At 43.7% G+C, this 25,628-nt stretch overlaps 1 protein-coding gene across 1 annotated transcript in view; it reads right to left on the minus strand.

The window, feature by feature from the left end:
• ANO2 (anoctamin 2) overlaps positions 1-25,628 on the minus strand; it is a 321,672-nt gene that overhangs the window by 24,002 nt on the left and 272,042 nt on the right. Inside the window, exons 17-20 of the mRNA XM_032593765.1 lie at positions 20,055-20,166; positions 17,816-17,873; positions 17,306-17,406; positions 7,719-7,864 (exon numbers count right to left, since the gene is read on the minus strand). Coding sequence (XP_032449656.1) covers positions 7,719-7,864; positions 17,306-17,406; positions 17,816-17,873; positions 20,055-20,166 — 417 coding nt within the window. The remainder of the gene's footprint in view (positions 1-7,718; positions 7,865-17,305; positions 17,407-17,815; positions 17,874-20,054; positions 20,167-25,628) is intronic.

Genomic DNA, 25,628 nt, shown 5'->3' on the forward strand with positions numbered 1-25,628 from the left:
CTCCAACAAGGTTTTGACATTTGTGGACTTGGGTCTTCTCTCTAGGCAAGCTTTCCCAGGGCTGCTACCTATGAGCAGCATGGAAGGGTTCATATTACGCCTTCTCTTATTTCCTTGGCTTACTCACTGGAAAGGAGTACATAATAGGCCTGGGCTGGGGGAGGGGAGAAGGCTAAAGCAAAGGGGAGGAGGGGGAGGGGAGACAGGAAAGGAGGAGGAGGGCAGAGAAAGAGAAATAGGGAAAACCCCCAATTCTTGGTAATCCACTCAATGGATTATCAGCCCATTAATACGTGAGAACTGACAGCAGCATTGCTAGAAGTAAGTTGTTTCAGCCTAGATAAGAGAAAGGCAGAGCCAGATAAGTGATACCCTCCTGTTCAGTCACTCCTTTACAGGGTTTTTTGGTGTGTTTTCAGTGCCCATGCTGTGTGCAAGGCCCTGTGGCTCCAGGAACCTGCCACCTAGGAAATCAGTTACCAAGAAGTATCAGAGGCATTACTGTCTTAGGAGGCAGCTTGTCTGAAATCCTGGGGTGGGAGTAGGGACAGCTAAAATCCTGAGGAATGGGAGAGGAGGGGAGGGGAAAGAGGAGCAGGAAGGGAGGGGGATGGGAGGGAAGCTGTTTTGGGAAGGAGGTGACAGCAGAGTAAGAAGGCAAAGGGGATTCCAGGGCAGGGAAGAAGGAGTGAAATGAAGGCTATGAGTGATAAATTGTCTGTTGGGGTCCATTTTGGCTGGATCCAAGAATATGTAAGAGGGCCTAGGGTTAAATACACCGAAACAATGTCCCACGAATGCCTTAGGAAAGATATGGGAACCCTGGAAGTTTTAGAACAATGGATGGCAAGACCAATGCTAACCTTCGTAAGAAGAAACAGGGCAGTGGAGAGATGGCGGTGGTTGCAAGGGGCTGTGTTGAGGGTGTGGCAGGAAAAAAACTACTAGGTGTAGGAGATTAAGAGGCTGAGCAGAAGAAGCAGCCTCCAGAGATATCCTAGAGGAAAGATGGTAGCCTGGATGGGAGGTGTGTGGAGACAGAAAAGTGAATGAGCAGCGATGTTGAGATTTCTCAGCTAGGGGCCTGGAGGGAGGGGGAACCATACGTGTGGTTGGGAAGGCAGGAAATGGTCACACAGGAGCTGAGTCTCTGGACAGAAGAGCTGAGAAATGTCTCCCCTGGGATAGATTCTCCTCCTGGCCTGTCTGTTGTCTCAAAACAAGCCTGAGGTAGTGGGTGGGAGATGAGTCTCTTGTTTCTAGGCCAGAGTCTGTTCTGCCTCAGTACATGGGTTCCAAACCCAAGGAAGTTTGGTCAGTTGGCAATTACGAGCCGGAACAAAGAAGAGAATGGACAATTCTCTGTAATACACCTCTGCTCCATTAAATGGAAGCTTGAAAGGGCTAGCCTCTCTGAAGAAAGCACAGTCAGCTGCATTGTGTGTGTGTGTGTGTGTGTGTGTGTGTGTGACAACAAGGCCCTTTCATGTAACCTTCTGCCCCTGTCACTCTGCCGCTAGACCCTGAGGTCCTGGGGGGCCCGGGGCCCACTTACTGCCTCTGTGCCCCCAGTGCCTGGCACAGGTCCTGGAGCAGCAATGCTCCCGGGGACAGCCGAGGAGGGGGCACCAAAGAGGGAAGACGTGAAATCTGAGTTGAGCTTAAATCCAAGTCTGAGGGAGAGCATTCCACTCTGTCCATTTTGGCTAATGACTTGATCCCTGAAGGCAAAGGAACAAATTAAAGCCAGAAGTGACTTTTCTTTAAGGGAAGCCCTGATAATAAACGTGGTTCACTTTGGTCTTGGGAGATGAAAATTGCTGCATATAAAAAATATATATAAATATGTCCACAGTGAAAAGGGAGGCCAGCCCAAATATTGTGGGATAGAAAGAAGCGGGGCCTCTATTTCTCTGCCACTGAAGGAAGGGAGCTAAAGTGCCATTCATTCAAGACACATTTTATTGAGGTCTTACTTACTACATTCCAGGAATTGTGCCAAGTGGTGAGCCTAGGGAGGGATAAGGGGGTCCCTGCCCCCACAAACTCACATTTTTTCCTCTACCAAAGCAGGTATAGGAGAAGAGAGGAGCCATTGATGGAAGAAACTGCTTCCAAGAGACAGGTTAGAGCTTGAGCAACTCAGCAAGAACTTGCTGCAGGCAGGTGAACTAGCACAGGCAAACCCAGCCCTGGTGGTGGCAGATAAGCATGTGCGCATGTGCAGAGCCAGCGGGAGGAGGGCGAGGATGCTCTTACAAGCTATACGTGCAGGACACTGGAACTTTCACTTAAGGGAACTCTATCACGTTGAAGGATTTGACATACAAAAGAGAACATGCTCTGGACTGTACCTTAGCAAAGCCATTGTAAAAAGAAAATGGGAAAGAGGGAAAAAGGAGGCAGGGGACAAGTTAGGACGCATTTGGAGTCATGCAAAGGAGGTGAGTACTTGCCATTATAAAATAAGTAAGTCAAGGAGATGAAAAGTACAGCATAGGGAACACAGTCAATAATAAAAAAAGAAGTGGAAGAAGAAGAAAAAGGAGGAAGGGCAAGGGCTTGAGTGGGGATGCAAAATTCTTAGTAGAGGCAAAGCCAGTGAGGGAAGGAGCCATGAATATAAAAGGCCCTGGATCATACTGATCCTCTCCTCAGCAGGTGTTGATGCGAAGCCAGACAGGAATCTTGGAGAAGAAGACAAGGTCTGTGCCAATGCAGTGATGCTGCTTCTGAACCCAGAAGTTCAAGTCTGCAATTTCAGGAGGGCGCTGCAATCTTTGGGACCTACCCCATGCGTTTCCACCTGCTGGATGACTCTTACAAGTCTTGGTGGACAGCCCTTGGCCCTCCAAAGTCATGACCTGGCCTTCATTCCAAATGAATGAGTAAGTAAATATCCAAGCTCAATGCACCTCCCTTTCTACTAAAGTTTGACAGGATGTAAACTCATGACCAAGAAAAATGAGGTTTCCTCTAACAACTATGTGAATGACAGAAAAAATTCATCTTGTCACCCACATTAAAGGCCTAGGGGATAGGCCTATTTAAGAAGCTGAAGGAACGCTCTAGGGGGATAATTGAATTCCTGAGTCAGGAAGACAATAGTGATTATTTTTTAGAAGACTGGAGGAACAAAAGTTTGCGGGTTTTAGATAAACAGATGACAAAAGGAGCCCATTTGCGATGCCAGACTTGACAAGGAGAACCCTAAGGGCTTAGATTCTCTGAAAAGACAAACATCTTGGAGTGTTTACCTCTCAGACTTCTGAGTGTGATTTTTAGATTTGCCTTGGAGTCTGGTACCCACAGTCTTTCAACATTACTGCCCAACCCTATACTAATGGGTCAATACATTGAGGGCTCACTACATTGAGGGCTTTAAATTGTTTTTAGTCAATTCCTAGATTAAAGGGAAAGAAATTGGACTCTTGACAAGAACAGTGGCAGCTCATATCCATAGACAGCCTAAGTGGACCAAGCACTGTTTTTTAACTATGTTTTATATTCATTACCTACTTCTCAGAACCATCCTGTAAGGTAGGTGCTATTATCATTAAATCTACTTTCCAGATGGGGAAACTGAGCCTGGCTGGCTTTATACATCAGCCCAGAGTCATGTAACTAGCCATAGCAGGCCTGGGACTGGAAGCCTGGTGGTTTGACTCCAGAGCCCACCCCTACCCTCACTTAGCCTATGTTGCTAAATGGGGTAATGTTTGGTAAAGTTTAGTCTGCAGTCCAGTCTTTGATTGTACATGGGAACAAATATTCTCTTCACAAGGGTCAAGAGTATATTCCAGAGACAAAAGGAATAAAAGGACTCTAAGTCAGAAACATAGCTCTTGCACCTATATAAACTATGAAATAAAATAATCACATCTTTGAAGTGGCTGACAGCTTGGCAAAATGGCCTAAAGAATGCTGGGAGTGAGTTTCTGTGGAACCCAGCTTGGAAAACCCATGTGTGATTCGTGCTTCCTCCTCTAGAGAAGCCTGAATCAGTATCAACTGCATTGTTGACTGAATCAATATCATCCTGAACTGTTGAAGGCTCTGTCCTGGTTTCCAAACTTGTTCCTCCCTTTATATGTTTAATACATATCTGATGAATGAAATAATGAATGAATGAGTGAATGAGTGCGCCTGTGTTTCTTCTTCCTTCCTTAGTCTTTCTTACTACCTCCCTTCCACACTTGCTGCCTATCTCCTCAAGGGAAACAGAGTCACAGCACTGGCTAAGATTTTACAACTGCTCCCTATAGCCTGATGTGAAACACAAATTTGTCTCATCTTCAGACAAATTAACGTACCAGGTCTTTATCTAAGCCCTATCTACCCAAAAACCACCATTTGCTATGTCAATACTTACTCGTGGCCAGGAGACTCTTTGAACTTGCGAGTCCTTTTCCTTGGAATGCTCTCCCTTACTCTTATCATTAATATGTAGACTGTCAGAACCAGAAGGGACCTCAGGAATCAAGCCCGACCTCCTACCTACGGCTGGAAATCTCTTCAAAACATCCTTGACCCACCCACAATCAACCAAGCCCCGCTTTGAAAATGATCCTTCATTTGCCACTTGAAGTTGTTAAAAGCTTACCTCTGTTAAGAAAACTTCCCTCACTAATTAAGAAATCATTCATTCATTTACTCATATTTGTTTATCAGACACACTGAGTGTCTGTTATATGCCAGGAAATGTGCTGGGTCATGGAGGCCATGAAGATGAATAAGCCATGATTCCTACACACTGTTCTTTAGAATCTAATAGTCTGGGTCTGCAGAACAGATATGTGACCAGTATTATCATAATTCTGGAAGATACACCATCAGTGTGTGTACCTATATGTAATGGGACAGAAAGGCAAATAATTAATGATTCCTCTCAGGAGGAATGGGGCTTGATCTAGGGAGACTTCACAGGGAGAGCACCATGAAAAGCTAACTTTTGAAGGAGGAGAAGTCTGGAATATTCAAATCAACAAAGTGGAATGAGGTGGCCACAGGGGGCTGAGCATCTCAAACTTACTGTGCACTGATAATTCCTTCATATCACATTACTTCAGGCTACTAAATAATTTGTATTCACTGGAAGAGTATTTTGTACACTGCCTGTGGCTCGGTGAATTGGTCTAATCCTTTTAGAAAGCAATACATAAAATAAATAAATAAATCAAGAACTATACAATGGCCATAACTTAGATCTAGTAATCACATCTGTGGGAATCTACCTTGAGGAAATCATTAGCAAATATGGAAAGGATTATATGCATGGAGATAATATATATTAGATTACCAAAATAGGGGAAGAATCAGAAAGTGAGTCTCCAATGTGTTTCACTGGAAAATCAGCAAATGAACTACAGTACATTTATTAGAGGGGGTCATTTATTATGCAGCTCTTAGTTTTGGATATTATATGACAACTTGGAAATATTTATTCATCTAATGCTAACTGGAAAACAGCAACAAATGTGTGTATGTGATCACAACTTTATTTTAAAAATCATATACATAACAAAAAGGGTCTAAGAAGAAATGGCACCAAAATGCTAGTAAACATTGGGCTGAAATGAGGTAAGTCTGGGAGACATGTTCCCTTCTTTTCTCTATTTTCAAGCCTTCTGTTATATGGTTGTTTTGTTCCCTTATAACCTGTAAGGAGTTTTGTGTGGGCGCACGCGCGCGCGCGCGCGTGTGTGTGTGTGTGTGTGCGTTTTGTTTAATCTACAGAATGAATTTCACTCTCTACAATCGTGGTATAAACTTCTTCCAGAAGCCACTAAATCTTCTAGTTCTCACTGTTTTTTCCCCTCTTCTCATTACTTTGTAAAGTGCCCACGTCTGAACACATAGTGGATGTCCATTCAGTGATAAGGTGGCTGACAAAGTTCAGCCTATATCCCTGCACGTGGCTTTCCTAGGGTTCAAGACCATTAAGAGAATCAGCAATACTTGACAAACCCGGCTTTTATATGTGTTAGATGTTCTTCTAAGCACTTTTCAGATACTAATTCATTAAATACAACAATCCTATGAGGTAGATATTATTATTAACATCTTTTTTTTTTTTTTACAGCTAAAGCAAACTGACACACATAAAAAGTTAGCCACTTACCCAAAACTGTCCAAATACTTGGGTCACAGAGCCAGGATTTGAACCCAGAGAGTAGAGCTCAAGTGTCTCTGCTCTTAAGGGTTCAAAAGAGGAACCTTTGAAAGAGCCAGCTATCTAGACAGACAGGTACACAGGCCAGGAAGACCTACATGGATAGCTGGGTGGTGGGGTAGGGGAGTAATGTTGGAGTGTGGGGGTTGGGAGCCATATTTAATGTAAGCCCCTTCCCAAATGGAAGCCTCAGCTTCTGGCAGCAATTTCTGTCTGATAGGATGGCAGACATTGAGTGGCATCTGGAGTATGAGTGATCACCTCTGTGTAAAAACCTGGCTCAGTGCTGGAGAGGGATCAGAGATAGTACTTAGATAAAGGAAAAAGCATAAGGGAGCTACATATTTCCATAAACTGTGTCTTGATATTTTCCTACCCTATAGCTCCCAAAGCAGATATAACTGTTTCTCTTCTGATAAGTTTGTTTAGATTATAAAGTACAAATTTTTCCTGGAATTTTAGATACCTCAGAACTAGAACAGACATTTTATGGCCATCTAATCTAGACCCTGTCCATCCCTCTACCCTTAACATACATACACACATTCTTATAAACAGAAGAGGAGAAATATCCACTAGAAATAACAAGCAAGGGACCCAGTGCACAAAAAGGTATCTGTGACCCCCCTATTGCGAGTGATTAACCAAAGGAGGCAGGAGCCATTATGCAAACACAATGACAGGTCCAATGACAAAGTTCCAAGTGATTCTTCTGATGGGTCCCACTGATGTTTCTCCGTATACATTCTGGATTGAATAAATGTTTAGATGATATGGCTGACCTCTTGGTCCTATGTTTTTAATTCATTAGTTTCAAATCTTATGAAGAGGCTTCTCAAATATCTACCCCAATGAAAGGTCAGGATTATTCACAAGAAACCAAGAGTCTGAAGGCAGCTTATCTAAGTTGGGACATTTATCATGGAGATTTCATGGCTTCCAAACCACATCTGAAATGACTGTGTTCTACCAGCCTGTACTACCCGCACTCCTACTTTCAAGCCTTATCCAAGAACAAGGAGAGGCTCTCTCACTGGAAATATACCCCTCATCCCCTACACAAAACATCCCAACTTTTTAAGAGAAAATCTGACATGTTACCCAGCCCCACTTGAGTAGAGTAGGGGACTCTTCTATATTCTCCACGTTAAAGATGCTATGTGTCCTTACTCTTCCTAATGACAATCTATTCTTAAATTTCAGACTTCACTATTTCCTTTTCAGCTTTATCAATGCCAGAAACCATGGCAAAATACCTGAGACCAAACTTCTCATATCATAGATGAGGAGAGGAAGCCCAAGAAGAAAAGGATATTATCCTAGTGTCAAGGTGGTGACAGAGTTGCTCTCGGTTCTCATTCCAGGACTCCTTTTGCCCTACCCTCCCTCAACTTCCATGTGGCACTGAAGGTGACACTGTGCAGCCATGAAGCCCAGGAGGAAGCAGAGACTGCCCCAGTCATTTCCCTACCCTCTTCCCTAGCCCTTTTTGCAGACCCCTTGTGTGAACCTGCCCCCAGTAAAAGGAAAGATAATAGGATCTTACTCATCTCCATGTACTCTGGAGTCAGTCCAGTGTATGGCTCCAAGCTGTAGTCTAGGTCCCACTGCTCTGGATGCTTTGAGTGGGCAGAGTCAGTTTCTCCAGGTTCTGTCTCATCTTTCAGCTTCCGAAATAGTTTCTTTAGTTTCCTGGAAAAGAAATGGACCAGTCACTAAAAGCCTTTGGAAGACAGAGTTAGTTATACAGACAGAAGGAGAGAAAAACTAAGGCTTTTTGACACTGCAGTTATCTCTGCTCCAAGGACACACAGAAGGACACTAAAAAGACTACTTTTCTCTTAAAGACAACCTGGGGTTTTTCAACAGGATAAGGAAAGGTTCCCCCCAAAAAGGGTCAGGTTTCTTCAAAACCAAAGAAACTGAATTCTTCCTACTGTTTGATGAGCAGCAAAAGAGTTGGCCCTTCTTGCCAAATGCTGAGATCATCCTATTGTCTAACAGGTGATCTATCCACCCTCTTCATGGGGAAGAGAGGATGCCCAGAAAGTACTAAAAAGATGCTTTCCTCCAAGCTCAAACATTTTCAGGTCTTAATAACATAAACAGTACCATATTTTTCATTAAATCCAAACTAAATGTTGTCAACTACTCTTATGGGTTGAAGTGAGTCCCCCAAGATTCACCTGTTGAAGCACTAATCCCAGATGTGCCTGCATTTGACTACAGGGCTTTTAGTAGGTAATTAAGATTAAGTGAGGTCATAAAGCTGGGGTATTAATCCAATAGGACTGGTAGCTTTATAAGAAAAGGAAGAGACAGTGATCTTTCTCTCTCCACCATGTGAGGAAGGACACAGTAAGAAGATGGTTATTGCAAGCCAAGAAGAGGGCCCTCATTAGAAACCAAACTCTACCAATTCTTGATCTTCGACTTTCCAGCATCCAGAACTGTGAGAAATAAATTCCTGTTGTTTATGCCACCCAGTCTATGATATTTTGTTATGGAAGCCCAAGGAGACTAAGTCAACCAAGATAATAATGGCCTAGCCTCTCAGTGCTTGGATGAGAATTGAGTGAAACAATGTCTATATGATCCTTAGCATAATATCTGGACATAGTAAGCATTCAATAGGTAATTAATATTTTTATTTTTAATATTAAATGCTAAAATATGCCTGAGGATATGGTCTTTTCATACTTCCCATTAATGCACAATCATAGGGAATGAAATTAGGTAAAGGAACAAGGTGCCAATTCTGCTAATCAATCTAAGAGAAAGTTTCTAGGAGATAGTTGGGAGGAGAATTAATAGCAGAACAGTCAGAATCATAGACTTGAAAAGTTAAAGGGATTTTGAAGTCCATGCTCCATTCAATGCAGGAATTCCCCCCACATTCCCTACACAAGATGATTTAACCCCTGTGTTTCCAGAAGAACATTCTCAATATCATTAGGTATAGCATTCCATTGTTAGAAAGTGCTTCTCACAGTTAGTGGAAATCTAATGGTTCAAAACAATGTTTTGATCAGTGTCTTGTCTACTACCATTTGTCATCAAGAAGATGTAGTATAGTAGTGTAGTGTAGTGGGTAGAAGTCTGATCTTTGATGTCAGAAAATAATTGTTTAAAACCCAGTTTCACAACTCACCAGCTATATTTTCTTGGTGAAGCTATTAAAACTCCGTAAGATTTAATTTTCTTATCTATGAGAAAATAAATATCAGCTACCCCATAGGGTCAGTTAAGGAGATAATCTCTGTAACATGCTTAGCTTAGGGCTTGGTACATGCTAAGAGCTCAATAAATATATTTATCCTTGTCCCTGTCATCACCGTCATCATTATCACCATCACCATCACAGAAGGATTTAAAGAATGAGTTGAGATCCACAGAAGCCATAGTAAAATACAGTATTTCATAATAAAAGAGCAAGCAAGAATTCTGTGATAATAAGAAATTGAGAAAAATCTAGGTGAAGCCTAAAGATTCTGAAGCCAAATAGTTTGGACTGGCTGAGACCCTGTGTGTAGGTCAGGGCAAAAGGAGAAGTGAAGAAAAAAAAATGAAAGAGAGAAAAAAAGAAAAAGAAAAAAGAGAGAAGGAGGGAAGGATGGAGGAAGGGACGGTCTGGAATCAGAACTAAAATTGAGACTTTTCCTCCAGATAGCAGTAATCAGAAAACGTGGCCAAATTTTTAGTAAAGAATAATCAGTGGTTTTAAATAAATATGGAAAATTGAGCACATGTATATATCTCTTTTCTGAAACGCGACTAAAATGATAGCGAATGAATTTTAGAATGAACAAAATCACAAGGTTAAAGAAAACAGTCATGAATACAGCAGTGTATAAGAGATGTTAATAAATATCTTAGAAGACAGACAGTGGATAAAGGGGTTAGCAAAGCTGTGATGGCTGAACACCAAGTGCCTGCAGTGAAAAGCAGCAGAAAAAAAAGCAAGCCCTCTCATGCTGGAATCTCAAAAAGGTTCAGAAGTTTTAGGCACTAGGTACTGCTAAAGGCAGGCAATAGTGATTGGTCAAGGCACTGCTTAAGGAGGAAGAGTAGACCCTAGTGTCTCTGCCCAACCATATTGCCCAGGTGACTGACTACCACTTCTCCCACAGGAGGATTAAGAAGTTTATTAATTAATCAGCAGGATTAAGAAGTTTATTCAGAGGAAAAAATGAACTGGGGAAATTACAGATCTGAAATGAGTCCAATAAAATGATCGGAAGTAAAAAAATCAATAAACTCACAGAAGAAAATAGAAAAGAAATAAATAGACAATAGGAAAGAAAAGATAAGACAATAGGAAAGAAAAATAGAAAAGAAAATAAATAGACAATAGGAAAGAAAAATAAGCAACTGCAACATTTAATCAGAAAGAGAATACAGAGAAAATGGCGAGGAAAGCATAAAGAAATATAAGAAAATGTCCAGAGCTGAAAGATATGCATTTTCTGATTGGAAGGACCTACTCAGCATAATGATGAAAAAAAGGACTTCCACCAAAGCCCATCACCATGAGATTTCACAACTCTAGGAACAATGAACATGATTCTAAAAGCTTCCATGACTAGAGAGACAAACAGATTCTCTAAAAATTATTTGGAACAAAAAGATATTAGAATTCTCAACATCAGTCCTTGACATTAGAAAGCCCCAGGGAAATTTATTAATATTGAGAAGGCAAATGATTTTTAGCAAGGGATTTTATACCTAGCCAAAGTATACATCAAGTGCAAAGGCAGAAGAAAAAATGTAAAACATGCCTTTAAAAACAAGGTTTTTAAAAAGATATCCATGCATCCACTCTTGTGAAGTTCCTGGAGAATGAATTTCACCAACCAGTGATATAAAACAAGAAAGGTAACAATGGAATCCAGCAAACAAGAAATTACAGAAAAAGCAAGTGCTAGATCTAACTGGGATTCACAGCTATATAGAAGGTTCAGTGAACAGTTTTGGTTTGAACAGGAGAATGAAGATTCCCAGAGGATGGTCTCCAAGAAAAAACAAGACATCTGATGTGTTAAATGAGGCCATATAGCTGGGAAAATGGACACTTAAGTACTGCCAATAATGTGTAGTATCATGAAGGGAGAAATTTAGGTAATTATGACAAAATAAAACAAAGAAAACTAACCTGACCTGAAGCAGGGGATGTTTTCCCCAAGGAAGAGATGCATAAACCAACTAAATGATAAAAGATGGCAGAAGCATAGGAAAGGGAGAGTGGCATGATGGGTGAAGATGTGTTCTAGGCAGAGGAGATCATCTGTGCAGCGGCCAAAGGCAAATATGAGAACAGCTCAGAGAAGGGACTGAATGGAGTTCCACATGCTCGGAGCATGGAGTAGGAGAGGAAAAGTGAGGAAAGAGAAGAGCAAGAAGGCAGCACAAGTCTATGGCATGGAAAGTAAGCCATATTAGGCAGTGGCCCAGCTGACAGATTATGGCAGCAGAGTCCAGGGTAATTGCAGTGGACATGAGAAGGAGGAGGCAGACTGAGACAGGCTCAGGAAGCAGACTTAAGAAGCTGTGGTGACCTGTACATGGGAAAGAGAGGAACCAAGGACCATTTTGGGGTCTTCAGGCTTGCATGTGGATAGTGGTACAGTTTGCTGCGACAAGGAACACTAGAGAAGAGGCCCTTTTGATGAGGGGGAGGCAGGCGTGTCAAGGCAGAGGATCCCACAGGACAAGTAAGTAGGGATGTCTAGTAAGCATTTTATACATGGGTCTAGAGCCCTGAAAACAGATCTGGGTGGACGCTAACAATAATGAGAATCATCCTGGAGAGAGCAACCAAAACCATAGCAATGAGCCCCACCTGTGGATGGAGCACAGGGAAGGAATACCAACAGTCCAGGGATGGGGAGAGGGAGAGGGGCTTTCCAAGGGCAGGAAAGCAGAAGTCACAGGAACAGAAGGCCAACTGCTAGACCATGTAGCAAAGAAGGGAAGGGCAGAAGGGGAGCTTCAGGAATGACACTGCAGTCACTGTGTAATACACTGTGGGCACGTCGAAGACGATGAGGGGAAAAACAACCCACAAGTAATTCTTATGAACCCTTCCTTCCCAGAAGCTGCCCTTCTGGAGATCTCAGTGACCATTAAAAAAATTAATAAAGAAGGTCCCTCAAGAATAGGATTTAACAGGAATCCTGCAAATTGTATACCATACAGATGGGCTGTTTGGAAAACTTCAGATTACGATTCCGGCTGTATGATGCACTCGCTCGTTAAAATAACTCCTTTGATGTTACCCCCTTGTCCTTTTCATCTGCTCTGCTATTTTTCCGTCCCTTTTTAATGACAGGTCCGAGAAACTGTCTGGAAGGCTTGGAGCCTTTCCTTTGCTTGTGCCCCATGGGCTCATCCCAAGACCATGGTGATTGTCTGTCACACCTTAGGCCTTCCCACTGCAGGAATCTGGGGCCTAGGCCGCTCCGTACGCCTCAAGCCTCATTAAAGAAGGCAGGACTAAGCCCTAAATGAGCCAAACAAGATGAACACAGCAACCTCTGAGCTATGATTCCTCTCCTTGACACCTGACAAGGTTCAAATTTGTTCCTTAAACTTCTGATTCATGGCCAGATTCCACTGTCTTTGAGAACACAGACCTCCTTTGCCTGTGATGGCTTTAAAGAGAGACTGTTTTATGTCTTGAAATGTAATATTTATCACATTTACTGAAAAAAAAAGCATAAAGTTTATAGAATCTTACTGGCCGTGTCCAGGGTACATTACAACTATTTGGGGATGTGATCTGGTGTTTTTAGTAAGAATAGGGATGGGGGGACATTTTGCTAGTGGAAGTATTGATCTATTTGCTCTGTCTCAGACTTTGCCCAGGAAAGAAAAGGTAGGCATTTTATCTTTTATTAAAAAAAAAAAAACAACACCCATCTTTCTGAATGATAAAAGGCTCATTTCCAACTTTCCTTCAAGGAAGACTGGAACTAAGTTTGAGAGAAAATTATAGTGAGAAGTTAGGATGTGGGGTGGCACGTTTTAGGGGCACCATCTGATTCATGCCAAAAGTCTACAAACACATATGGGAAAGGCAGGGTGTGGGGGGCAGCAGTGAGGGAACAGAAACCCCCGATAGGGGACTCAGGTAATAAATAGCACAAGATCAGATTCTGCCATACCGCCCACCATGTCTGAAGTCATCTCAGATGGAGCTGCCGATGAGCATTGTTCTGGGGCCTGTAATGTTTAAAACCGTCCAGTTCCTCTCTGGAAAGCATCTGTCACAACTGTGTCAGGCCCCAGGAGCCTGGGGTTGCTAAGTGGGGATAGTTCAAGGCCAGATCACGCAACCCAGTTTTATTTATTATCATGTCCTCAATTAGTCACAGAGCTGCCTTTAAAGAGCCTAGTGCCCCCAGTTTTATGGCCTCCCTTTGAAGCACTTTGTGTTTCCATCCCCAGGGTCTCTGAATCAGGCCTAGCCAAGGTGGGACTGCTGCCGTCTGGTGGAAGGTGCCTGGAGGGAGCTGGGCTTCTGCACGGCCCTGTCTGGGACACCTGCCAGATTTAGGGGCAGCAAAGGAGAGTCTGAGAGAGTTGGTGGAGCTTATCCAGGTCCCAAAGGGCAGCTGTACAGTAACCATGGGCATGCCTAGTATCTGTGCCAGCCTTGTGGAAGCCTGTGGGATTAAGAAGTGATAATATTGCTCTAAAGCAACGTTTCCCAAGCAACAGTCACATTCCAACAGCAGTTCATTTGACACCTTTGGAGGTCCCTACACTTGGCCCTCATCTCATTAGATGCTCCCGTTCAGCTCATTTCCTGCTCCCGTTCAGCCCCTCTGATGGCGGTTAAGGAGAAAACCCCAGTCTGCTGCTGGCATGTCTTTAACAACTCCCCAGTGCCCGTGCAGCTTCCTTTAGAACAAAGAGAATGCAGATCTTAAGCTAATGTCATTGGTTGTTTAATAATGTTTACTTCTGACTGTATTTCTTTCTACTGTGATTTGCTGGTCACAGTAGCTGATAGTGTTCATGTTTCATTTTCAGAAATGTAATGAATTTAAATAAAACATGAGTTGCTTTAGAGGAAATTAATATGCAACAGTCAGGTAGTTATGGAGAAAAAAACTTAAAGGTTAGTTCACAAATCACCAAAGATTGGACACGGTGTTCTACAAGAAGCCTACTAGAGTATACAATTCTCAAGGGCATTAAAATTGTGGTTATGGTATGTTTGTAAGACACACACACACACACACACACACACACACACACACAGAATCTACTAAGAATGTTGCATCCTTCACCCTCAGGGAGAGAGGTAACTGACTACCTGGCTTACTGATAAAGGTCACTTAGATAGTCTCTAATATTTTAAAACTTTCTTTGGAAGAATCTTAGAAAACTACTTCCAGAAGTAGATGATAAACATCTTCTAATTGTATAATCTCATGTTTTTTTACCCCAAATATTCTTAACTAGTATAATCACCTACCTAACTCCTCAGCCTTGCTTCTGTTTTTAAAAATCAAATCGGGTATCTAAGACTAATATTTACCTCCCTTGGGGAAAGAATTTGATGTAGGCTCTGAAGGTACATGACTCAAAGGCCATCAGGCCCTGAACAGAAGAGAAAAACAGTGCTCCTGACTTGATCTTTTTAATCTCACTCTTGGGCTTGCAACAGTCACAAAGCGTCACTTACAAACATAAAGCTAATGACATTCAGTAACACCTTGGCTGCCTGGAGCCCCTAAGAACGGTTCTTCCTTTCTCGGATTTCATATGCTCTATTTTCGAGATAGCTGAGCATTTGTCCAACCTTTATTTGTACATAAGCCAGGTTGCATGAAAATCTTTCTAGAATAACTTTAACAAGGTCACACAGTGAGTATACTACAATGGCTCAATTTAAACCCAGATCTGTTGAACAATCTCTGTCTTACTGAAATGTGCTACCCCCTCCAAAGAATTCAAGACCAATGGGTCTCATTCTTATCATTTATACCTCTTCTTCCTGTCAGGTCAACTGTCATATCTCTTTTGACTTGGAAAGACTCCTTTTTATTTTCTTGCTTATTTCATGTTTCTCAACTGTGTCATTCATATAAGGATATCTCCAGGTGCTTGAACTCTGGATTGGATGGGGTCTAATTTATTGAGAGTGGGTTCTGAGCAAGGAGGGGAAAATCCAAAAATCACCATCATAGTGATTTCATGTAACTGAACTCAAAATACAACCTGTAAAATTACAAGAACTTTGGAGACAGAAGACTCCAGGGCTTGGTAGAAGGATTCTGCTCTACATCCTCAGTGATTAATTACATACTTATTATTATAATTAACTATGTATCTTATGTAGTTCATATATATATTATAATTAACTACACAGTTATATTGTATGTGTCCTTTAGCAACCTAGAAACTGAAATGAGGAACAATCTTTTGAAACAGAAGTAACTTGTATTTGGAAGCAGCAGTGCCCAGTTTTATTGAGTAGACGACATGGTCACAGAATGTCACAGCTGAAATGAGAACACCTTGGAGATGATTCTAATGCCATTATTTTCATCAGGAGATGAGGACAGCAAGACTTAGAAGCTGAGAAGTTGTTTGTTCCCAGCTTCATGAGTCACTGTACAATTTCCATCATTAATTAAAGTGTGGCATATTAAACACATATCAAGCATAAACAAGAAAATTTAGCCTTTGAGGCAAACAGCCATGTGTTAACTTCATCTGTTATGAAGTAGATGGGTGGGGGACATGCCAATACACTGTCCAAACATATGCCTGAGCTCTTGCCTCTCTTCTATCTATAAAAGGCCTCTGGTCCAGAGTAAATGGGCTAAGTAGTAGAGCAGATGTCCAGGCATAAATAAATCTCATGCCTGCAAGCTGTATACAATTCCATCCAGAGCAGAATAATGATACACTGGAAGGACAGGTGTCTTTCCCAGATGTCTGAAGGAGAATGGACACTTTCCTTTGTAGCAGCAGTGGAGGGGCTGGTCCCTTGGCTTCAAAGGAGCCAGATGTGGCTGTGGTACATCTTTTCTTGGTCTGTATATTTTCTGGATGTTTCTCCACAACAAATGTAGTCTCTCTCTGAGATGGTAAGCTCCTAGGGAACAGTGACCATGTGTCTTACCAGCTTTGCTTGACTATCACCGAATGACTGTCAACCAGAAAGCTGGGGATGGAGCAAAGTTTCAGAGGGCTGGGTTTCTCAAAATTGATGATTTCCGGACTGGTGACCAGAGGCTGGCTGCAGCAGGGAGGTGAAACAAGATGTCCAGACACCAACATTCTTGCCAGTCCTCATACCAGAAAAACACACACCCAAGAGCCATCTGAGATTGTGTCAGTGTGAGGACAGAAAAGCACCCTAAGCATTCAGCCTAAGTAATGGTATGAGAACACCAAAAAGCAATAGAAATGTGTGGTGGTGGTGGTGGTGGTGGTGGTGGTGGTGGTGGTGGCGGCGGCGGCGGCAGTCAGGGGAGGGGGGAGGGGTTACATTTTTCTTTGACCTGAAGGTAGATTTTCACTTACTGCATTTTCTTTCCTTTTGGATCTAGTGCCTACAAGTCTGTGTTTATTTTCAAGTCGATCTCAATGCAACACTTAAGGGAAAGAAGTCCTTCTGTGAAATCTGTATAAAACCATGTGGGAGGAGAGAGAAGATCCACATGCAAATCCAGCCTGAGCTTCACCAGCTCTGCACCCTTCCCTCCTCCAAGACCACATGTGTCTAAAGTATTACGTAGTATTTCCCCCTTTCGTATTCATTTCTACCCACCATAATGAAAGTCTACATTACTCATTCAGTGGGAGGACAGCGAGCATTAAAGATATTTTACACTTTGAGGTCCGAGATACCTGAGTCCTGGCTCTGCCACTTAGTCATTACATTACTTAAGCAAGTGCTTAATCTTTCAGAGCCTCAAACCTCCCCAATCAGATGGGTAGACAAGCCTCATGGGAGGGGCCCTGCCTCATGGGGAAAACTATTGGCAAGTGGGCAGAGGAGTAAATAACCAGGCTCTCTGAGGGGAGGAGGCAGGGAGCATCCTGCTGAAAGTCTGGCCCTGCTGGGCTAGGCCCTGGTGGCAAGTGAGGAGATAAGAAGAATTCATTACATACGGGACTCCGATCTCAAAGATGTTATTCTGGATCAGCTGCTTCCCCAACATGATGATGCTGAGCTGAATGCAGAGCTCCATAAGGCAGCCTCCCGGAGCACACTGCCCAGAAGAGAAGATAACAGTAGATGTGGTTAAGACCAAGGGGAGCTCAGGGGCGCCTGGGTGGCGCAGTCGGTTAAGCGTCCGACTTCAGCCAGGTCACGATCTCGCGGTCCGTGAGTTCGAGCCCCGCGTCGGGCTCTGGGCTGATGGCTCGGAGCCTGGAGCCTGTTTCCGATTCTGTGTCTCCCCCTCTCTCTGCCTCTCCCCCATTCATGCTCTGTCTCTCTCTGTCCCAAAAATAAATAAACGTTGAAAAAAAAAATTAAAAAAAAAAAAAAGACCAAGGGGAGCTCAGAGAAGCAAGGGCAAAAAGTAAAGCGTGCGAAACGGGGTAAGGGTGAGGCTGAGGCCAGGGGGGCGCCTACAAACCACCAGCCAGCCATGGACCACTGGTGGCTATACTTGCCTCTTCCATGCGGTAGCCATCAAATACATAAACGTAGCTTCCAGGTCTGCCCACGAACCTGAAATCCACAAGCATGGGAGAGTTAGGGAAGGAGAAAGGCAGGGTTGCTTGTAGGCATGGCCTTCAGAGTGGAACAGCCACCACCTGGCGTCCTCCTTGAAAGTAGGGGCTAAATCACCTAGGGCCCTCACCTGTACCACCCAGGGTTCCAGGGAATAGGGGCCGAGGCTGGAGCTGGTGTGGGGCTGGGAAGGTCACATGTGTGGGTGTGCATGTATGACAATCTCTGAGCCTAAACACCACACGGTTTGCATGATATCTAAGTGTACTTTCTGTGCACCTTCTTCCCCCAACTAATGCCAAGAATTGAGTTCTGATTGCAGCTCCTCGGTGAGAGCTTTTGATTTCCCAGGAAATGAAGGGGGAGACAGGCCAAAGTTGCAAGTACAGATTCCTGGGGTCCGAAAAGAAAAATCCAAACTCCTAACTGAAAGCATCTGAAGGAATGGAAGCAGCCTGTCTCATGCTTCTTCCAAGTAGGGTCTATTTTACTGGGGAACAAGAGGATGGGGCAGGTGGGGGTGAAGCAGAGAGGTAAAAGCCAATCATGGAACCAGACAGGTAATGAGAAGATTCCTTTTCACTTGTAATGTCAGCCCCTCATCCACCTGTTGAAATCCTACCCATCTATTTAAGGCTCAGCTCAAATCTTTCCTTCTCTGTAAAGTCTTCTTACTGTCTCTGTTCACAATTACATATTTCCCCATCACTTTCTTAACACTTCTCTTATGGCATTTACTGCAGTGTGCTGTTGACAAGACCATCTTTTTCAATATGCCACAAATTTACCTAAGGGTTGGGACCCTATTTTTTGGCCTGGAATTTCCATGTATAAAATTTGCTATGGATATTAAATCTAGAGACAAAGCAACAGTGGAGTATATACCCATTAATACAGACAGTCTCTCTACTACTATAATTTCATAAGAGTCAAGAGCAGAGATCCCAGGAAGGACGCTGTGGTTTTGGTCAAAAAACATTTATAAGAAACTATCAAATATGTACAAGAACAGTTTTTGCTATCAATGCCTGCTTGATGAGATTTTAGTGATAGGAAAGCTTCCTGACAGTTAATCATTACTGGGAAATCTCCTTATAGGTAGCCAAGTGATCTAACCATGAAAAGTATTCATCAGAAGTCATTTTACATCCAGACAGTCTATATAATAAAGAATCTGACTGGCCTTTGTTGTTGGTTCTTGGGAAAGCCTCTACATCCTTAGAATTTCTTGGTTGGAGTCTCTTTGTTATTCATGGTGGCCTCTTGGGACTATACCTAAATTTATGCTAATGAGATCACTCAGGATGGGGGAGGCTGTGCCAGAAAAACCAACTATGTGATTAGAGGGTTGAACCTTTGATCCATGTAATAGCAGCCTGACCTCAGGGAGAGAAGGAGGACTGGAGGTTGAGCTCAGTCACATGGTGAATGATCTAACCAATCATACCTACCTACGTACCGCAACCTTACAAATTCTGGCCACTGAGGCTTGGATGAGCTTCATGGTTGGTGGTACACATCAACGTGCCAGGAAACTGATCCATCTTGAGGACACGGAAGCTTCTGTTTAAGACCTTCCTAAATCTCACCCTATGTGCCTCTCCCATTTGCTGGTTTGGATTTGTACCCCCTTTCTATCGTAAAACTGTAATTTTAAGTGCAGCACATTCCTGAGTTCTGTGAGTCATTCTAGAGAATTATCAAACCTGAGGAGTTAGTGGTCATAGCCGGTGGGTACCAATCACAAGTGGCATAGGAACCCCAGGGCCTGCAGCTAGTGTTCGGAGTGAGCAGTCTCGTGGAAGATCATGCCCTTACTTGGTGAAGTATGTGCTAACTCAGGGTAGCTAGTGACAGAAATGCATTGAAAGACTTCCAAATCACTCACCAGACCTGAAATTTCCTCCTACGTCATCCTCAAAGTTGGGATGTCCAGATTATTCTAAGACTCACCCTCTGGGGCCCAGGGTCAAATCCCTGCAGTTTCCCTGGTTACCTGAATCTGAAGATTCTAATCCAAAATGATGTGGTGCGAATGCCATTGCTTCAGGAATGACAAGGTGGGGACAGAAGTGGGGAATAGGATTGAGGGTGTGAATGGGCAGCAGGGACAAGCTGACTCTAGCAGGGACCCCTGTCTTAGTGACAAGTCACCACGTGTGACACCATTATACTCACCGCCCCTTGAAAAAGGCCACATAGAAGATAGGCGAGTAGGCATTGACAAACTTTAGCAAGAAAGCTTTGAGTATCAGGCGCTCTTCAAAAGTCTGTTCTGTTTTTGGAACCTCTGAAAGATAAGAGCAAAGATGCTAAGACTGAGAGGCATATTTTTCACCTCTTCAGAGTTTTAATCCGTATTACATAAGCCATTGGTCTCTTGGCTCTTACTGCTTCAGGGTAGAAGCCAAGAGACCTGTCTCTCTAGCACAGCAGAACTGAAGTCATCTGGGAGTCCCAAATGGTTTACCAGATACTATGAGGCTACAGAAGGCCAAGGGTACATATAATCATCACCTTTCTCCTTCCACTTCCCTCTTCTTACCCACTCTAGCAATGGTTTCTTACCATACCCCTCTGAGGGGGATCTTGGCTGGCAGAACTTTCTCCAACCACCCTCTCTTCATCAAGGGGTAGTCAGCTTTTCCCTGTGTGATTGCTGCTTCCATAAGATTTTATCTGAACAAAATCCCTGATGAAAAAGGCTTGTTAACCAATGAACAACAGTCAATAGGCAGCAAAGACTTGTCTTGGGCACCATGACATTGTTCCTCTTTTCCGCCTCCTCCATTTCTAGCAGGACAGCCTGGATCTGTGTGCTCTCTGGATAGGCTGAGACACTTCTCATGCACTCACTCAAATGATGAAGGATCATCAGATAAGTGAAATAAGCACAAGCCTAATAATGTCTCAAACTCGGGGGTCACAGCCCCATTGAGTTCTATGAGGTCCAAGCAGAGGAGCCAGCTGATAATCCCCAAAGGGGCCTGAGAAATACTGAGCAGAAAACCTCACTGATGCCTTTGGAAGACCCGAGACCCATGGGATGCTCGGTGGACAACTGGGCAGAGTGTTTGATGGGGATTTCATAGACTGTGACAAATGGCTTGGCAAAGATAGGAGGTTAAAGGGTCACATTTCAGGGGCAGAAAGAAAGCACCAGCCCTGTATCATGTGCACTGATAAGTACCGCCTGAAAGCGTGCTGAGCACAGGGCCAAAGTACCAGGACCATGCCAGCCAGGAGGTTCCGTGTCCAGATGAGGATGACACACGGACCCACCTGACTTGTCTGCCCACCTGACTCACACATAGCTTTTGTCAGAATCTTTGGAAAAGTGGACACAAAACTCTGTTCCCTCCCCTGGAATTCCTTTCCCTGGGCCCTCCTCTCATGTACAAATCCTTCATATCCTTTACCATTCAGATCAGATGTTGCCTATAATCTCCTTCCTGAAGCCTTCCCAGATGACGTCAGATGGTAGAAATCTCTTTTTCTCCTACAGTATTTTACATTTCTCTGTATTAATTACCCACATCCAAGCCCTTTGAAAACCACAACAGTAGCTTTAATTAATCTTCTGTCTTACTTGGGGTGGCCCTCTGTGTCAAGAAGTAAGCAGTTTGGGAGTAAGTGGCTTATTTGGGAAGTGCTCCCAGGAAGCTTGGGGTAGTGAGACAGGAGTGGGGAAGACAGCACGGATGTGTTCACGAACAATTTAATGCAGCAGGCTACTAGGGCTCAGTCCCACTGGGGGGTCTTCTTAGAGACTGTGAAACCCCCCTCATAATTATTACACTGAGGAGTGAGAGCAAGTGGAGCCCCTACCTGGTTGAAGGTCACTGCTGGACTTGACTCCCTAGCACTTCCACCTTGTCCTATGCGTGGGCTGAGCATGCTCACAACCAGAGAACACCCACATGCAGGGAGCTGCAGTGACCTCCTGGGTGGCCAAAGGGATCATGCGCTATGCAGGAGTGTCTGCTCTGATCTGCTCCACACCTGTTGCATACATCTGCTATCTAACGTCATCCTTACCTACTTGTGTTGGGGTGGGGGTGGGGGGGAGACAGTACATCTCACTGTTATAAATAAAGGCAGCTCAGATCCAGAGAGATTAGAGCCTTGCTCAAGATCACACAGCCACAGTGGCTCTTATGGGTTACGTAAGAGTTAAGGTTTTGAACTCATATCTGCCTGTCTTCAAAGACAATTTTTACTCTGCCGCACTGTGAACTCAAGATCTTTGATTACTGTTTACATCGCACATCCTCTGTCACCTCCCCACCATCCACCCACAGTCTAACATGATATATACCTAGGAAATATCTGTGACTGTTCAGTCCACATTAATTGAACACCCGCCAGGATGAATAAAGACTTCACACTCCTCAAAGAGCTTAATTTAGCAAGGTCTCTGTGAAAACCTTTTGCAAACTGCTAAGTCTTTTCAAGATTGAATCTATGAGTGGCAAGGTATCATTTCCCCTCAGGTCATGGCAGAAGGGGATCTTAGGGAAAGAATGCTGTATTTCCATGATCTGTTTTCCCACACAGCACAGTGCGCCCCTCATTCATTTGCAATCTTAGAACACAATCCTAAGGATAAGAGACAGTGCCCAACATCATCGGTGTGGTCCAAACACAAGCCTAAACCTACTAAAGAGACAGTCACAGGCATATGTGAGCTCTTGGGGATGAATGGCCCTGGGAGGGGCCTTGAGAATGGGAAAGCTTAGAGATGCAGGTAGTGATCACAATTGTGATCTGGCCTTGACTTCTCTCTAGGCTGAAAGAGCCTTGAGAGATGAGAGCTACTCATTGTCTAGTCATGTCCTAGCCCCCATGAGCCCTAAGAAACATGGCATCATCCCTAGGCAGACAGTGACACGGAAAACCAGCTCATTCTCCAAGTGTCTCATCATCCTAAAGCCTACTTGAGTTTGATTATGCTTACGAACAGTCCTAGAGGCCCTGGCAGGCCATGCCGAACCTAAAGAGCACCCAGTCACGCTATTCTGGGCTCAGCTGTGTGTTGAGGGGAGTGACTATTTGATTGTGTTACTCCAGAGGTGGCTGTAGGGGCAGATTTTTGCATCAGACACACCTGATTTCAAATGCAGAGCATAATTAGAGGTCTGAACTTCTATAAAAAGAATAATGACATCCACCCAACAGGGTTGCCCTGAAAACTGCATAGGATTCTTAGAAAGCCCTCAGCCTAGTGCTTGGCAAGTGCCAGACCTCAATCAAGGATAGCTCCTGTTGTCCTAAAGCGTTCTCTTCTTGCATCACCTCCTCCAAGCTGGCAGCCCTGCTTTCTGCAGCACGGTTGGGCCATCCATGGCCAGGTGTTTGTGCACATGTCTTAGCCCCAAAGGTTCTGGGCATCCTTTCCATGTTGTTTAATGAGCACTTTCTACCAATCAATGGGGAGGATAGTGAGGAGGTGATCCTGCTGGCACATAGCTGGGAAAATCTAATCGAAACAGCCTGTCCTCACCTCTGCAGAAGTCCACCACCCAAGCTTCCCGAGGTTCTCCAGACAACTATGAAAATAAACATTGCCAGGGAATCTGGAGACACTGTCCTCATTTTATAGGAGATGAAGTTGGAAAAGTCTACCGTGCTATCCCTCAGCTGGCAGACAGCTTGGTAGTTTTCTCCTTCCTTCCACGCCTGGAGGGACATGGCATTGCCCATGAGACAGAAGGCCAGGCCAGTCCCACACTGCCTTGCCCAATAAGCATTTGGATAATGATCTGTGTTCACCATTTACAGTGAACACTGCCTCAGCTGCTATTTCTTCTTTAGTTTATGTACATCAGCAAAGCCCCTCAGATATTTAAACTGTAAGGCCTTTTTTGTTCCTGCTACAAATTCTGCCTGACAAAGAGGCCAGTGCATCCCTGTTTGATTTATGTTTCTCAAGTCTTCCCTGGGCTCAAGATCCACATCCCTTTCCTCGGTCTGATTCCTATTCTCCTTGACAAAAGAAAAAAATGCTGAGGCCCAGGAAATGCTTACCATCAATTTCTAAGGTCACTTTCCATTTTAAGATCTCATAACAATAGGGGTGCCTGGGTGGCTCAGTCTGTTAAGCGTCTGACTTTAGCTCAGGTCATGATCTCATGGTTCGTGGGTTCAGGTACTGTGTCGGGCTCTGTGTTGACATCTCAGAGCCTGGAGCCTGCTTCAGATTCTCCCTCTCTCTTTCTCTCTCTCTCTCTGTGCTCCTCCCTGGCTTGTGCTCTCTCTCTCAAAAATAAATAAACATTAAAAAAAAAAAGATCTCATAACTGTGAACCCCCATATGACTGTTAACCCTCACTTTCCCAAGCCCCATGCCACCCTCCCCTCGCCATGCATGGTTTGGGTGGCAAAACAATGAGCATAGTCAGATACACCTTCTGGTAGGCCACAGCTATCACTAGATGTACTCTTCTAAGCATATTTATTGAAAGAATGAATAAATGAATGAATGAATGAATGAATGACATGAAAAAATATGATTTGGAATAGTGAAAAAATATTTATCATTTATTAAAAATTCCCTGTCATATTCCAAGGACCACTGTTTGTGGGTATGGAGTCACAAGAAAGACAGATCTGCCTAATTTCAATTTCAATTTAATTTAATCGATTTAAATTTCCCTACCTTATCCACAAGATAAGAGCTGGGGATGTTGGGGTTAGATGCAGGGCCATGCCCATGCCACGTGAGGGGCAGGGAGGGACAGGAGGTGAGGTGCTCTCTGCCAAAGAAGAAATGTAAGTGATGGGGGAGGGGCAGAGGCACCCAGCAGAAATGTTCATTAACTTCCCTGTCGTTGGTAGTGGGATCCCATCATTAGCATCTCCACGGAATCTTTAGTAAAGACGCATTAAAACCTGCTTTCCTCACCAGTGTTGAAAGAATTCTGGGTTTGTTCTTAGGGGAGGGATATGCCAAAGGACTGAGTCCTGCTTCAACATGGCCACAGGTCATGAACAGAGACCACCATGTGCCCTGTTGTGTTACAGAGGAGAAAGAGACACAGAGAGAAGGAAGGAGGGAAAGGGAAAGAAGGAAGGAGGAGGGAGAGATGAAGGAAGGAAGGAAGGAAGGAAGGGAGAGGGATGGAGGCAGAGAGTAAAAGAAAGGAGGAGGAGAGAGGAGGGGAAGGGAGGAAAGAGGACGGAAGGGAGACAGGAAGGAGGAGGGGAAGGGAAGGGAGGGAAGCAGGGATGGAGGGAGGGGAGGAAGGAAGCAAAGACTTTCAGTAGGTTTTTGAGCCTTTGTCCCATGTACCTAAGGCAGCCAATTCAACAGTAACAACCACTGCTTGTCTCTCATTTTAAAATAGTTTGGGTATAAGAAAATTAAAACTGATGTCACCCCAAAATAAGTATTCAGGTCTAAGGAGCTGAAAATTTGGAAACTTGTCATGTAAATGTGGCTAGAAGGGGATTAAGAATGAGGAACAGAGAGGCACGTGTCTTTGATTTTCTTTTATAATCTCCTTTGAACTCTTTGTACTCAGATCTCCCAATCCCTGCAGGAATTTCCTCCAAGTTCTGGGGAAAGAGAATCTGATCCTTTCAGGATGCTTTACTCCAACTGGAAATGAGTGGCTCCTTTCCTCCATACTGATAAATCATGGGCCTAGTTATTATTTATTAGTTTTATTTCTGAAAACAGCCTTTGCCTGCACCTTTAGGGCCATGAGCCATCATAAATAATGGGCATTTCCAATAAACAATCCAAATCCG

Source organism: Lynx canadensis, chromosome B4, assembly GCF_007474595.2.
Source record: "Lynx canadensis isolate LIC74 chromosome B4, mLynCan4.pri.v2, whole genome shotgun sequence".
Classification (NCBI taxonomy): domain Eukaryota; kingdom Metazoa; phylum Chordata; class Mammalia; order Carnivora; family Felidae; genus Lynx; species Lynx canadensis.